At 40.1% G+C, this 17,296-nt stretch overlaps 1 protein-coding gene across 2 annotated transcripts in view; it reads right to left on the minus strand.

Moving 5' to 3' along the window:
* Nucleotides 1–740: 740 nt before the first annotated feature.
* The window catches only part of ANAPC10 (anaphase promoting complex subunit 10), a 131,952-nt gene continuing 115,396 nt past the window's right edge, over nt 741–17,296 (minus strand). For both annotated transcript variants that reach the window (XM_033940016.1, XM_033940017.1), the window contains one exon: nt 741–3,154. In XM_033940016.1, the coding sequence (XP_033795907.1) occupies nt 2,924–3,154 (231 nt within the window). In that variant the 3' untranslated portion in view covers nt 741–2,923. The remainder of the gene's footprint in view (nt 3,155–17,296) is intronic.

Genomic DNA, 17,296 nt, shown 5'->3' on the forward strand with positions numbered 1-17,296 from the left:
ACACTAGAAGAAACACTATCTTTTCAGTAGTTGCCCCAACTCTCTGGAATTCGGCACCAAATGCTCTAAGAAAGATAACTAATCTTGAGAAATTTAAATCTTTTCTTAAGATATTCCTTTTCAAAGATGCCTTTTAAGAATTTTAAAAAATTTCTTATCTTTTATGAGTCTGCTTGTATTGGACTTACTTTTTTTTAACCCATTCCTTTTGTTTATACCTCTAATCATTGTAGTTCTCCCCTTTTTCCACTCGTACCCATTTGTCCAGTCGAGTATGTTATTGTTTCGTCGTATATGTTTTTTTTGTTAAAGTTTTGTTAATTTGTATTATCTGTTTTTACCCTATTTTAAAATGTATACCACCTTGAAATAAATTGATAAGGTGGTATATCAAACTTTTAATAAACTTGAAACTTGCTCTATTTTCTGTAATCAAGTATTATTGCTTGGATTATATTTTTAAAATTTCATTAAAAAAAAAAAAACTATTCTGCAAAGTTTGTTAAAAGCCCTTCATGCCCAGATCTTTAAACATAAAACCAGACTGCCTCAACGTCTTATCCACCTTGTATCATCCCTTAGAAATTATTATAATTATTCCCATTTATCTAAATTACTAGCTATTCAAAGTTCAGTGGTTTCTATGCTGTCTTTGGTCCAGCTTCCTGCAGTAGTCTTCATTATAGTTCATCTTATCCTTCTCTTTGTAAACCCTTCTTGGCTATGAAAAAGCACAGCTGTAGGGGGATTATTTTTATTTGAATTCTTAATATTTTATGAGCCTGAAGTTGGCTCCTGCAACAAATTCTAAGGAATGTTGTCTGCACATGCCTTGAAATGCAATTGTTATACTACAGTGATGTAATGCTTACACTGGACCAGTCTCCAATAATTAGGCCTTAAGGAATACAATTCATTTTCCTTTCCATACACTTCACTTTCTATTATATAGAACAGAGAGACCCACTCAAACACTAACAGAATAAATTTTCAATACCTAAACAGAGACAGCTATAACAAAAACCTATGAATCAATTTCTCTTATTTGCAAAATAGAAAATTCTAGCTGGACTATTTGTAATCATCAATATGATCATCGTATTCTTGACTATTTTGCTGCCTGCATTACAAGACAAACAGCATATTCTGAGAAAATAATGTTATGAGAAGACAAAGCATAAACAATTATACAATTGATATAGCAAGTTAACATTCTACATATTATAGAATTTCTCAAGCATTTACGACTGCTTACTTTCAGAGCTTATTTAATTTTTACCCACATTTTTTTCTCCAGGAAGATCAGATTTTGTTGCTGACAAAACCTGGAGAGACCTCCTATAAGGTTGAACTCTTCAATGCCGTAGCAGACTCCATACCCACTGGAGCCCAATAGCATCACCTCAGTGAAATTTCTACGTATTGTACTGAAAAGGGCAAGTCTGTCTCTACCAGATCAGTCTTTGGCCTTGATTCTTGTAAAAACATTGAAGTGGGTCACAGCTGAAGCAATAAGTTGAAGCCAATAAGTGGTAGGAAGCAAAATTTGTTGAAGGACATGACCTGGTCCATGTGCAAGGGGATCAATAAATTTTGTTTCCTACCACTTGTTGGTTCTGCCTTGTTGCTCCACCTGTGCACCTCTTCACTGTTTTTGCTTCATATGTGGTTTGTGTTGCTGTTTCCCTCTGTTCTGCTTTGTTGCACATTGCTCACATGAAGTGCCAATTGTGAATTCTGGGAAAGGAACATTTTAAAAATAGAAGGCACAATCATGATTTAAAAAAAAGATTCATGTACCTTTTATTTCAAAAGTTAAGATTTAGCAAATAAAATATACTGGATAAAAATGTGTTGGTGACAAATAGATTGTTAACTATATATAAGAAAATTATTCAATTGATAACACACACAGGGGCCCTTTTATTAAGGTGTGCTAACTATTTAGCACACTAAATGCCATGCAGCCCATATGAATATACAGCAATATAAGCTGCATTGACATTATGGACAAGATTTTCTAACCAGGGTGGTTGTTGGCGGACATCTTAAAAGCGGCTGCCAATCCCATGTCAATCACACAACAACACCAGTTAGAGAAATGCGCCTCTAGCAAAGGTAGGCGCTGGAAATATAAGCCAGTGTTTTCTAGGCCTACACTTCTGTCGCTTACCTTTGATGTGAATTTCACCTCCATAGGTGCTTTACAGCACCTAACTCCACTTTCTGGCGTTAGACTCATCTAAGGTGGTGTTAGGTGCTGTAAAGCACCTACAGAGATGTGATTCCGGTGCTATTTTAGACTCTAGTAGGTGCCTTGAAGATCAGTGAAAAACATTGTTTATATAGTGTTTTTCACTGGTATGGGCGCCTACTGGTGCCTAAGAAAACATCGACGCCTTCTAAAGAATCCAGGCCAATCATTAGCACAATTTAGTAAAAGGCTTCTCAGTACTTATAACCCATATAAAATAAGCCATTTAGGATAGAAAATGACACAGGGACAAATTTTTTCCTGTCCCCGCGGGAACTCAATTTCTCCATCCCGGCGAGTTCTTCTCCTGTCCTGCCCCATTCCTGCAAGTGTTTTGAGGCTTGTGCAGTTAAGACAGAGCTTACAGGAATGGAGCAGGGACAGGGACTCATGGGGACGGGACGGGGAAATTGAGTTCCTGCGGGGACGGGGACAAATTTGTTCCCGTGTCATTCTCTAGTTAGAGAATCCAGATCAATCATTAGCATAACTTACTAAAAGGTTTCCCAATACTTATAATCCATATAAAATAAGCATGAGGCTACAGCTGCAAAACTCTTTTAGGTCAGACATTTTTCTATAAAATCTCTCTTAAAAATGTATTTTTCTTCCTGGGTCATCCCCCAAAGCCTCTCCTTGTAGTCCTTTTTTGATCTTTGAGACAGAGATTTACCGGATGGAGCGATACATCATGAAATCAATCGTCGTGCATCTAGGAAACTTTCCAATAGAACTCTCCTCTACTGGGGTGTAAACTTTAATCTGCCTCATATGAGTGTCTCTTCCATTTTGGTGATTGGCTAAAACTGCAATCTGAATCATAAATGTCCGAATGGGTTTCTTATGTGCATCCGTTAAAGGGACATGAATCCAACCACTGGGTTCCACTAGTTCAAGTTGCTGTTCAACAAAAACAAGAATATTTTATTAGAGATTTGATAGTTTTCTGAAAATGAAGAAAGCAGAAGTAAATTTGAACAAAGAAATGAAATATGTTACTAGTCATCAAAAGCATCACTATGAATGAAAATGGTCCAAGTCAGTTGAAGTAGTCAGTAAAAATCAAATAAATGTGGAAAACCCAAGCACCCTGTCTAGTGTGTGTGTATAAATATATATCTCATATCAAATCAATTGTACTTTATACAGTCATTATAAGAACATAAGAGTTGCCATACTGAGACAGACTGAAGGTCAGTTAAGCCCAGTCAGTGGCATAGTAATTGGGGGGAGGGGGGTCCACCCCGGGCGCCATCTTGGTGAGGGCGCAGGCACCTGTCGTCCTCTCTGCCCTCCTGCTCCTTCCCTGCCCCACCACTGCTGCACATGCATGACACTTCCCTTCCCCCGTACCTCTGCAATGTCCTGGCGTGAGCAGCAACCCCCAATCTGCTGCTGTGTTAGGTCTTCCTCCGACGTCACTTCCTGGACCTGTTACAGAGGTATTGGAGAAGGGAAGCGGCATGAGCGACAGGAGGAACGGGGAAGGAGTATGTGGAGGTGGAGGCAGAGAAGAGGGCAGTAGAGGGGCGCCTCTGACCCTCGCTATACCACTAAGTCCGGTATCCTGTTTCCAACAGTGGCCAACCCAGGTCCCAAGTACCTGGCAGAAACCCAAAGAGTAGCAACATTCCAGAGCTGAGATTGTGATGTCATAATGCCTCATTCCACCAATGCCTAAGAGCCAACCTAAGCAGTGATGTCACAATGGCTTGATTGTCCTATACTTAGCTCACATAAGAGCTGCCATACTGGGATAGATCGAAGGTCCATCAAGCCCAGTATCCTATTTCCAACAGTGGTCAATCCAGGTCACAAGTACCTGGCAAGATCCCAAATGAGTAAAACAGATTTTATTGTTATTACATGTTTATATTCCCTGATTATCACCAATTAGTTCTGTTCAGATTACAAAAAGATAACACTGGTAAACACTGTAATCAGGAGCTACAAAATAAATAGAGCAATACAATAAGTTCATGAGAATTATGAACTAGCAAATAAAACAATACTTATAAAAGCATAATGAACTACTATCATTCTGTCTGAAGTACATATCCTAAAAATAAGCAGTGGATTTTTGATAGTCCGCTATTAAAATAGACATAGAGGGAGTTACTGCTTGGCCTGGATTGGTAGCATGGCATGTTGCTACTATTTGGGTTTCTGTCAGGTACTTGTAACTTGTATCGGACACTGTGGAAACAGAATACTGGGCTAGATGGACCATTGGTCTGACCCAGGAAAGCTATTCTTGTATTTTCCTAAGTCCATCTTAATAATAGACTTTTAAAGAAATTATCCAAATCTTTTTAAAACCCTACTAAGCTAACTGCTTTTACCACATTCTCCGGCAACAAATTACAGAGTTTAATTATACAGAGTAAAGAAATATTTTCATTGGTTTGTTTTAAATCTACTACTAAGTAGCTTCATTATCCTGGGTTTTATTTTTACTTATGCAGAGCTTCCATTATTTGGAACAACCATAGTTCTTCATTTATTGGCTGAACAATTTTTGCTTCTGTTCAATCTTACATAGTAACATAGTAGATGATGGCAGATAAAGACCCGAATGGTCCATCCAATCTACCCAATCTAATTCAATTTGAAATTTTTTTAATTTTTTCTTCTTAACTATTTCTGGGCAAGAATCTAAAGTTCTACCTGGTACTGTGCTTGGGTTCCAACTGCCAAAATCTCTGTCAAAACCTACTCCAGCCCATCTACACCTTCCCAGCCATTGAAGCCCTCCCCAGACCATCCTCACCCAAATGGCCATATACAGACATAAGAACATAAGCATTGCCTCTGCCAGGTCAGACCAGGGGTCCATCGTGCCCAGCAGTCCGCTCCCGCGGCAGTCCCCCAGGTCCATGACCTGTAAGTGATCCTTTATCTAAATCATGTATTCCCTATTCATTTAGTATCCTGTATAGTTACCCTCTATCTGTATCCTTCAAGCCCCTTCTCCTTCAGGAAGTCATCCAATCCCTTTTTGAAACCCAATATTGTACTCTGTCCTATCACCTCTTCTGGGAGCACATTCCATGCAAGTCTGCCCAGTACTGGCCTTAGTTCAATATTTAATATTATTTTCTGATTCTAGATCCTCTGTGTTCATCCCATGCTTATTTGAACTCCTTCACCGCTTTCCTTTCCACCACCTCTCTTGGGAACACATTCCAGATATCCACCACCCTCTCCATAAAATAGAACTTTTTAACATTGCTCTTGAATCTACCACCCTTCAACCTTTCATGTTTTTGCCTATGCTGATGACATTCAGCTACTGCACCCTCTAAATAATAATAATATAATTGAAATCTCGGCTATTAATGAAAAACTTGACCAAATTTATAATTGGCTGGATAAAAACAGATTGGCACTTAATATAAAAAATACTAATGTCATGCTTTTTCCATGGAAGGATAGTTTCCCTCTTGTTACTCCTATCTCTATTCAAAACATCCCCCTACAATCAGTCAAAAATATTAAAATTTTAGGGGTAATTTTCGATAACAAACTCAATTTTCATGACCATATTAATAACATCATGAAAACTACCTTTTACAGGTTACGTAAAATTCGCTCTATTTCTAAATTTCTATGTCCCAAATCACTTAACATCCTGATTCACTCTTTGGTGATGTCTAAAATCGGCTATTGCAATTCTCTATTTAAAGGAATTGCTTTACATGAGATAAAACGTCTTCAAATTATACAAAATGCATCAATTAAACTAATAACCAAATCCAGAAAATTTGACCATGTAACACCACTTCTTAAAAATGCTCACTGGCTTCCAGTTATTCACAGAATAACTTATAAACTTTGTATAATCACCTTCAAAACCCTATATAATATGACCCCTGCTTTTTTATTTAAGTTATTAATTCCATATTCTGCAAGGAGAATTTTAAGATCTAACGAACAAAACTTATTGTCTATTCCTTCGCTGAAAATTATAAACACAAGACGACAATTTATTTTTTCATGTACTGCACCACAGACTTGGAATGCCCTTCCTATTTCTTTAAGGGAGGAGAAGGAATTTGGAAAATTTAAAAGTAACTTAAAAACTTTTCTTTTTAAAGATGCCTTTGCAAACTAATTTTATTATCTTATTACTCCACTTTACTTTATTATATTTTTTATTTGTTACCCTCTTGTATTTTCCTTTAATGTCTCTTCTTTACTTTAATGAATTGTATTTCATCCCTCCTCACCTAATGTTAAGAATATGTTAAATTGAGTGTTTAGTCCTTTTTAAGTATTCGTATGTATTGTATTGTCACCTAACAAATGTAAATTTTAATGTGTACATCGCTTAGAAGTTTGATTAAGCGATTAATCAAGACACCTAATAAACTTGAAACTTGAACCTCAAATTGTCCTCTGGTTTTACCATTTTCCTTTCTCTGGAAAAGATTTTGTTCTATGTTAATACCCTTCAAGTAGTTGAACATCTGAATCATATCTCCCTTGTCCCTCCTTTCCTCTAGGGCAGCGGTGTCAAATCCCTCCTCAAGGGCCGCAAACCAATCGGTTTTCAGAATTTCCGCAATGAATATGCATGAAATCTATTTGCATGCACTGCTTTCATTGTATGCCAATAGATCTCATATATATTCACTGGGAAAATCATGAAAATCCGACTGGATTGCAGCTCTCGAGGAGGGACTTTGACATCTCTGCTCTAGGGTATATATATTCAGGGCTTCCAGTCTCTCCTCATACATCTTCTGGTGCAAGTCTCCTATCATTTTTGTCACCCTCCTCTGGACCACTTCAAGTCTTATGTCCTTCGCCAGATATGGTCTCCAAAATTGAACACAGTACTCCAAGTGGGGCTTCACCAATTACCTGTACAGGGGCATTAACACCTTCTTCCTTTTACTGGATAAGCCTCTCTTTATACAGCCCAGCATCCTTCTGGCAGCAGCCACTGCCTTGTCACACTGTATTTTTGCCTTTAGATCTTCGGACACTATTACCCCAAGGTTCCTCTCCCCGTCTGTGCATATCAGTTTCTCACATCCCAGCATATACGGTTCCTTTCGATTATTAATCCCCAAATGAATTACTCTGCATTTCTTTGCATTGAATTTTAGTTGCCAGGCATTAGACCATTCCTCTAACTTTTGCAGATCCTTTTTCATATTTTCCACTCCCTCTTCGGTGTCTATTCTGTTACAAATCTTGTTATTATCCTCAAAAAGGCAAACCTTTTCTTCTAACCCTTCAGCAGTCACTCACAATCATATTGAACAGGATCGGCCCCAGCACCGAACCCTGAGGGATTCCACTACTCACCTTTCCTTCCTTTGCTCATATAACTGCACTTTCAGCTTCACTTTGTTTTTTTTCTGATAATTCTGCCCGTAATCTTCCACCTTCATTGCTCATGGTTTGTTTTTTTATGCTGACCTCTTAATCTTAACTTTTTTTGCTACTTCCTTAAAGAATGATGTTGGACTGTTTCTCCCTTTCCCTTCTTTAACTTTATTTTACATAGGAGATGCACCGCTTTTCTATGCTCTATTTTTGGCTGACCAATATTCTGTACGCTTCAGTTCTTGGATTTCCAATAGATTTTCCTAATCTTGACATCAGCCCACTTGAAATGCTGGACCACAGGATGGCTCAGTCCTAGCCAGAGTTTAAAACCGATTAATACTGTTCAAATCACCAAACCCTAAATTGTCCTTTCCAGAATGGCTTCCCTTAAATGAGCTCTTCAACCAGTTTTCTCATGACTCAAGATATCTCTACTCCCAGCAGGTAGGAAACTGAAACCACTTAAAAACAGGACTTCACCTTTGTAGAACAATTTGGTGATGTCTTGTTATCTCTAAATAGGTTTGTGTAAGATTCAAATGTACATAGAATTTCTCTCAGGTTCTCCCATAAAAATACATCGTAATTTAGTTTCTCCCTGTTCTCCATTTAATTCAGTAGCTACTATTGTGTTCCTTCTATAAGGGGTAACCCTGCTCTCCCATCTACACCTTATGTTCTGAAGAAAGTATAGCCTGAGATGGGTATATTCCAATCTACAAGCTGTTCAGTGTTTTACTACTTGGGATCTAGCTAGGTACCTGGGACCTGGGTTGGCCACTGTTAGAAACAGTGGGATTGATGGACCTTCAATCTGTCCCAGTATGGCAATTCTTAATTGCAGTAGATACCGACAGAATAAATGATCACATTGATTCCAATAACATCATTGAACAGAGCTGAAGGGCAATAACAGTGGAATACAGTAAAACCTTGGATTGCAAGTAACTTGGTTTGCAAGTGTTTTGCAAGACAAGCAACACATTTTATTAAATTTTAACTTGATATACAAGCAATGTCTTGCAATACAAGTGCATACAGTATACACACATCACAACTGAGCCGATGGTTCTTCTCTCTCTGATTCTGCGGGAGTGTAGTTCTGTTCTAAATGAGCAAGGTCTTGCAATACAAGTACGTATAGTATTTTGTATTAAGTTTTTGGGTTGTGGAATGAATCGTCTGAGTTTCCATTATTTCCTATGGGGAAATTCGCTTTGATACACAAGTGCTTTGGATTACAAACATGCTTCTGGAACGAATTATGCTTGCAAACCAAGGTTTTACTATATATGGAAACAGACTAGTTAATGGTAAATAAAAGCTGTTGTGGTCAATGGTAAGAAAAGCAGATAAAAACAATATAGCATATATCATTTTATCCTAATTTTTAATCAGTTATTTACTGTGCATTTCTTCAATAATAAATAACTTTTCTCTAGATTGTCTTGGTGATTTTTTTTTTTTAATTGGTTATTGGTCTTCCATGAAAATCACCACCCTGTCTATTTTGGTGTTACTGATAATGCACAAAATTAAGATATTTTTAAATACTTCCCCAGAAATCACCACTCCTACCAAGCTATCCTACTTATTTATTAGTCAGAGGACCATCTTAAAAGTGATGTGGATATAACTACAGGCAGTCCCTGATTTAAGAACACCCAACTTAAGTCAAACTCATACCTACAATCCAGGGTCTTGCCTCTCCCTTCCTGTGCCAACACCCCCCCCCTTCTTCCTCCTGTCCAAACACAACCCTCCTCCCTTCCATGTCCCAACATGCCCCTTGTCGTTTTGCCCTCCATTCTGGGTCCCAAATTTGTGCCTGCCTCCCTCTCATTGGTGCTAACCTCCTTTGGCCGGCTGAGGCTCCCTCTTCCCAGTTGCACTTCTCTTTGCAAAGCTGTGAACAGCGGCTCCTGCATACAGCCCACTGACCCGGAAGCCTTCTCTCCAACGTCAGAGGGATGACTTCTAGGTCAACCGTGAGCCATGTGCAGGGACTGCTGCTCGCGACTGAGAGGAGGGAGCTTCAGCCAGCCAGAGGAGGTAAAACACTCACTGGAGGGAGGGAGGCACGAATTTGGGGGGCATGTTGGGACATGGAAGGGAGGAAGAGGGGGTGCGTTGGCATAGGAAGGGAGAAGCAGGATCACATTGAGACACAGAAGGAAGGAAGGGAGCTCAAACTTCAGACAAATGATGGAAGGTGGAGGGAGAATGGGAAGCATGAACTTGAGACATAGGATGGAACAATGGAAAGAGTGAGGGAAAGAGATGCTGAGGTGGGGAGGGAATAGAAAGGAAGAATTGTTGGACATGGGTCTGAGTGAGGGAAAGAGATGGTGCACATGGGGAAATGAAGAAAGCGGAAAATTGTTGGGTATAGAGAGGGCGGGAGAAAAAAAAAAGATTGGACATGGTGGTGGGAGAGGTGCTAGGTAGAGATGCATGGGGAAGAGAGAGCGATGAGAGAGAAATGTTGGATGTGGTGGTGGAGAGGGAATAGAGGGATTAATGAAGAACAAAAGTGTAAACTTCCTATCTTTTCTTTCTATTTAAGCTAAAGTACTTTATTTTGAGGACTGTTTCTTTAATGTTTTTATAGACTATGTACTGTATAGGATCCAAGTTACATACAAATTCAACTTAAGAACGGTTTAAAAAGCAGAACTCAGTTTTAACCTGGGGATTGCCTGTACTCCAGAGAAAGATTTATTTTATTTCCAGTATTTATAACCTGCATTATCTCAGCACTCTAAATAGAGTGCATGCTGTCTACAAAGTCTAAAAAGAAAACTGTACTGCATCTTACTTCTTCCCATTCATCCCTGGTAGCATTTTTTGTACCTGGAGCAACAGAGCGTTAAGTGACTTGTCCAGGGTCACAAGGAGCTGCAGTGGGAATCAAATCTAGTTCCTCAGGTTCTCAGCTCACTGCAATAATCATTAGGTTACTCCTACAAAAAGGTGCTCTTTCAAGATGGCTCTGAATTTCAAATATGATGGTTAAGTCCGCAATGGAAGAGGAAGAGAATTCCAGAGTAAAGGAATGATCCCAAACCTGTTCTCAGCAATGTTATGCTCATTAAGGTCAAAAAGTAATCCTTATGTAAGGAACCCTGACAAAATCGAGAAAATTTGAAATTAAATGTATATCTCAATTTAACACATTTTGAGTACATGCCCATTTCTACAGGGATCTAGAGGCATATAAAGAAAACACTTGGAAGGAATGATTTCCTAAAGAGAAAACCCAGAAAAATGGGAACATAAGAGGTACCCTGCTGGATCAGACCAAAGGTTCATCTAGCACAGGGGTGCCCACACTTTTTGGGCTTGCGAGCTACTTTAAAATGACCGTCAAAATGATCTACCAACAATAAAATAAATAAAAAAACACAACGCACACTGTACGCATAGAAAATGTTAATTATCATTCCTATTCCAGGGTTTTTCAAAGAGGTCAAAGCAGATGACTCTATGCACTATCACCTCAGTAACAACAATACAAAAATAGACAAATATACCCCCTTCCCTTTCTACTAAACCACGATAGCAGTTTTTAGAGCGCAGGGAGCTGCGCTGAATGCCCAGCACTGCTCTCGACGCTCATAGGCTCCCTGCGCTAAAAAACTCTATTGCGGTTTAGTAAAAGGGGACCTTAGTGTAAAATATAGACAGCAGATATAAATTCAGACACATTTTGATCACTAAAGTTAAAATAAAATCATTTTTCCTACCTTGTCTGGTGATTTCATTAGCCTCTGGTTGCACTTTCTTCTTCTGACTGTGCATCAAATCTTTCTTCCCTTCTTTTAGCCTGTATGCTTCCTCTCCTCCAGACCTCGTTCCCTCCCCCAACTTTCCTTCCTCTCTCCCTGCCCTTTCTTTCTCTCTGCCTCCCTTTCTTTTTTTTTCTGTTTCTCTTCTTTCCTTCTGTCTCCCTGCCTGCCCTTTTTCTTTCTTTCTCCCTGCCCTCCCCCAAGCCACTGCCATCGGGGACCAGGACCCAAACCGCCACCAATAACAGGCCCCAAACCGCCACCAATAACAGGCCCAAAAGCCGCCGCCGCCCCAACCTCTCCCTGCTTCGGACGACCAGCATCGCGATCGAGCTGTTGGGGGAAATGCTGCCGGGTCCTGTCTTCGCGGAAACAGAAAGTAGGCAGGACCCGGCAGCAAGAAGAACAAATGCTTCACTAACCTGTCTCCCGCATTAGCCCGTAGAGAACGCTTGCTTCAGGGCTCTCAACATGTGCGTGCCGGCTTCCCTTTTCTCCCCCCACCCCCGGACATAACTTCCGGTTTCGGAGGGAAGAGAAGAGAAGCCGGCACACACACGTTAGAGCCACGGAGCATAAGTTCGCAATGGGCTGAAATCTCCAAGCCGGTTTTTTTTAATGTTCAGCAGCGGTGGCAGCAGCAGATGACAGCTGGGCGGACCGCCCAGCTAAAAGGCCCTAGAGAGAACACTGGAGAGGAAGGCTGATCGGCCCGGTAGATCAGGACGGCAACACGAGTCTATCACGGAGCCCGGGATGGGCTCCGCGATCGACTCGCGTTGCCTTCCTGAGCTACTGGTCGATCGCGATCGACGTGTTGGGCACCCCTGATCTAGCATAAAATCTTGTTTCCAACAGTGGCTAGTTCAGGTCACAAGTACCTGATACAGTCCCAAAAAATAGCAACATTCCATGCTACTTAACCACAGGAATATGCTGGGGCTTTCCCTAAGTCTACATTAACAGTTTATGGATTTTTCTTCAGGAATTTGTATAAACCTTCACATTTATACCTCAGGACCCAAGTGACCTTGGGCAGCTATATTAACTGCTTTTACCAACTGCTCCAACAATGAAGCCCAGAGTTTAACTATTTGTTGAGTGAAAAAATATTTGTTTTAAATATATTACTTTGTAACTTCATGGAGTGTCCCCTACTCTTTGTACTTTTTTAAACAGTAAATCTTTTGAAACTGTACCCATTTCATAATGCAACTAAGAACATTAATCATAAAATGTAAAAGTAGAGGGTGACTATTTTAAATCAAGTACAGTTAAACCTTGGTTTGTGAGTAACGCGGTTTGTGAGTGTTTTGCAAGACGAACAAAACACTCCAGCAAATGTTAACTCGCAAAATGAGCATGGACTCGCTATACAAGCGCGTCCCAAAGTAAAACATCACGCATCCCCCTCTTTGTACCTTGCAATGCACGCACAGCTTGGGGCAGAGCTGTCCCCTGCGTGCAACTGCATATTTTCTTTTTGCTTCTCTTCCACACTGCAGAAAGTTTTTCCTTTACAGGAGTGTCCAACCCGCGGCCCCGTGAGGTATTTTGTGCGGCCCGTATGAGGGCGATGTGGTGTTTTCCTCTGCCGCCCCTGGGTGTTTACCTTCTTGCCGGCTCCCTCCTCCTTCCTGCTGCAGTGTTCGCTCAAAGCCGTGGGTAGCGGCTCCTATGTACCTCCTGCAGCTGACCCAGAAGTGTTTCCTCTGATGTCGCAATGTCAGAGAGAAGGCTTCCAGAACAGCTGCAGGAGGCGCGTAGGAGCCACTGCCCGCGGCTTTGAGCAAACACTGCAGCAAGAAGGAGGAGGGAGCCGGCAAGAAAGTAACCACCTGTGGCACAGAACAAATGAAAAAAAAAAGTTAAAGCTCCAACGCCACCAGTGAGTAGCAAGTTACGTGATTGGTTCGGCTGTAGAAAGAGCAAAGTTCTCTTGAATTCAGCTGCCTTCTGGTTACTTAACCATTCTGTCCACAAGGTAATCCAGAGGGAGGTGGAACAAACACTGCGGTGAGTCCATTCTATAGTAATGAAAAAGAATTGACTCTGGTAATTTGACTTAAAATCAGTGGTGTTCACTATTAGGCAGGTAGATTATCACATCCACCAATAACTTTTCTGTAAAATCTCATCCAATTTGCTTTTAAATTCATGTGAAGGCAGATTTTAGAAAGAATGTACAAATCCGGGGCTGTCTCAAGTGGTATTCTAAGCCAGCTTGCTTGGTGGTCATGGCGTCCTCTCCTTCCCCACTGTGGGCTCATCATCTCTCCCTTCCTTGGACCAGCATTTTTACCCTCGGAACAGTTTTTCTTCCTCCTCCTCTTCCCTGTAGATCTGGCAGTGCTCCATCACCTTTCTCATTCCTCTGCAGTTCTGCCATGTTTATGTCAGTCGTTGACAGCAGTAGCAACGATATATATCTGTTTATTAGAGAATTTTCAATTGCACTATGCTTCAGTACTTGTAAAAACAAAACTGAATATTATTGGTTATAATCTGGCACAGCATTTGCAGGCCCTATAAATAAAACTCATCAGTACAAACTTGGGCAGGTATTAAAGAAAACATACCATAACCTGAACCCCCCCCAAAAAAAAACCAAAACGTAACTAAATTTTAAGCAAATAAGAGGCACCTCGATTTTTCCTTCTCTAAATTTAAGGCAATGTTAATGTCTTCCTGTGCTTGTCTTGTTGAAACATGTTTAGCATTTGTGAATTATATATATGCATGTGATTTTGTAAACCGCAAAGTTATTATGCGATATATAAATTTTTTAAATAAAAAAATAAAAGCTGGTTATTTAACCATACCTCCTGCCACCACTTACCTCCCTTCTTTTCCATTAGAGAATGACACGGTGACAAAATTCATCACCGTTCCCGTCCCCGCGGATAACCGCGGGAAATAATCCCATGTCATTTTCTAGTGTCTATTTCAAGCTCGGTCCTGCTACACCAGCATTCTTCAAAGCAAAGCTTGTGGGTCATTGGTTGTGGCCATTCATACTCTGATTCTTCCCTCTCTCCTTAAAGAATGACATGAAGATGGTTTCCCGTGGTTATCCACGGGGACGGGAACGGTGATGAATTTTGTCACCGTGTCATTCTCTATTTTCCATCTCACTGCTTTCTGATTAGCCTTGATTACAATCTCTCTTTGTTCATTTTACCTCTTCCCTTCTGCCTCTTTTAAGATTATTTAATTGTAAACCGCTTAGCAACCCTATTGTCTAAGGAGCAGTCTATCAAACTGGACGCAAATAACACTTGTACATATCATTTGAGCTAATAAGCAATTACGTGCATTATATGTGCTGGGCACTATTCAATATTCAATGTAGCGTAAATTCCAGGGGGTGGGGGAGTGTGTACATGTGGGCAGGCCACAGGCCTGTCACCAAACAATGCAAACAACTTATAGAATAGTATCACATAACTCAAATATAAAAACTGCTTAAAAATAGGAGGAAAACGCTTCAACAAATTTTTCAAGCACTATTCGGTGCAACCTCCAGTCTTATCACAGGCATAAAAAAGCTCCTATTTCTGCTCTAATTTCAAACTTATGAGAGTTGAAGAAACTTATCTTTGAATTTGTTTGGCAAATTCTGTTTGGTAGCTTCAGGAATTTCAAACAATGCCCATGTCTGATGGCAGCCAGCATTTTGTCTTATGGCCTCAAGAAACATGGACCTCTCTTGATTTTAAGAGGGCCACTCTCATGTGTGGAACTTGCTGAATAGTGCTTGAAAAGATTGTTATTGAGTTATGTGAGACACTGGGCAAGGTATGTAGTGGAGCTGTTTTAGAGTTTTTGAGATTGAGACTGTTATCTGTACTCCACATTCCTTTCTTTTTCATATGTAGTAATTTAGTCTTATCTGTTGCAACAGTAACTTATACTTCAGGACTCAAGTGACCTTGGTAGCAATGTGTTAAACGACTACACTAAAAATTCTCTTCAAAATGATTTAAATACAGCTTTATAAAATATGTTACTTGACTAGTCAAAGCTGTTAAATATTTTACTAGCTGATAACAGAAATAGTTAATCATTCATCCCCAGTTTCCAATCAATCAATGTGAAGCATATGTGATTTTACCCATAAGTTCAAGTCAGAGATCAGATTGCAGCACTATGTCAAATAATATTGTCTTGCCTTTCTCTTGGTAGACCTTGACTTGAAAGTTAGGAATTATTTGGCAGATTGAACAAAAAACAGGCAGTCTCCTCAGATTCATCAGATTATTTGGAGACGCAGTTTTTAAAATGCGCTCTGCATGCCTTTATGAGTGATCATCATGTCAAAAGCTTGCATTCTAGAGCTATTTGCAAGCATGTCAGCTGAGCTACTTCCACAGTGACTGCAAGGATTGAAAGCCAGAAGTTATAATAACTTAGTATGAGGAAAATGCCATGTTACCCTCAGTGATGCCTTGTGTTTCTTTTTACCAAAACCTCGTATGTACTTCAATCTGAAGTAAGCCAGAAAGAAAAAACAACTAGTTTGAGGACACTGAACTTTCAATGTTACACACACAGAAGGAAAAACATGTTGGAACTGTCCAGTGCTGGATTTACGCTGCCTCAAATATTTAGAACACAAACATTCTGAGTTTTACTTTCACTGATGCATTATATTTATATGTGCATCAATGCTAATCTTTATTTCTCTGCATTTTGATCTATATCATATATAGTACAGTTACTTACCGTAACAGGTGTTATCCAGGGACAGCAGGCAGCTATTCTCAACCTGTGGGTGACGTCATCCACGGAGCCCCAATGCGGACAGCTTTGCAAGCTGATTTGCTTGCAGAACTTAGAAAGTTTGCGACTGCCGCACCGCACATGCGCCTTCCCACCCACGCAAGGGCATGCGTCTCCTCAGTTCAGATAGCTAGCAGAGAAGCCAACTAGGGGAGGTGGGTGGGTTGTGAGAATAGCTGCCTGCTGTCCCTAGATAACACCTGTTACAGTAAGTAACTATGCTTTATCCCTGGACAAGCAGGCAGCCTATTCTCAACCTGTGGGTGACCTCCAAGCTAACCATAATGGGATGGTGGGAGTGTTGGCAATTCAGGAAAATAAATTTTTTAATACTGCCTGGCCAAAATGGCCATCCCATCTGGAAAAAGTATCCAGACAATAATGAGAGGTGAAAGTATGAACCGAGGACCAAGTGGCAGCTTTGCAGATTTCCTCAATAGGAGTAGATCTAAGGGATGACGCTGACTGAGAACGAATTGGCAATTTTGAACTTGGGATTGGGTTTTGTGCCCATGACACATTACGATGCCTTTGAAACACGTCTGGCAGTCTATAGACTTTTGCAATGTTTATTTTTAAAAACATATTTTCTTGACAATCCCATAGTAAGAGGATAGTTCGGTGATATCTCGCAAATCAAGATGGTGTCCCCCTACTCCTTTACATCCAAATACAAGTACGTTTAGGGATCTTGTACTTCATGATATTGAATCCTTAAGAGTCTCATGGATATGTACAACATAATTTATCCCGAGAAGAAAGATCTGCCCTATATGAACTTAAAACTATGGACTCTTTAGTGATTTCTAGGGCTGACAAGGGAGGTGCAATAGTCGTTCAGACTACACAAATGTACATGAGGGAGGCTCTACGGCAAATTGAAGATTGCAGATTTTATGAGAAATTGGTTGGTTGGCGATCCAATAATGGAATTAAAAAGTAAGATTGCAGCTAAAGTCTCAGAGGCTTATAAAGCCAAAATATTAACAGTTAAGAAGGCAGCATATTTATGTCCTATTTTTTATGTGACCCTGAGAATCTATTTTCTACCTAAAATACATAAACATTTGACCTCACCTCCTGGTCGTCCTATAGTATATCTATGAAAAATTCTGTATTGGAGCCTTTGTCT

Source organism: Geotrypetes seraphini, chromosome 1 (assembly GCF_902459505.1).
Source record: "Geotrypetes seraphini chromosome 1, aGeoSer1.1, whole genome shotgun sequence".
Classification (NCBI taxonomy): Eukaryota; Metazoa; Chordata; class Amphibia; order Gymnophiona; family Dermophiidae; genus Geotrypetes; species Geotrypetes seraphini.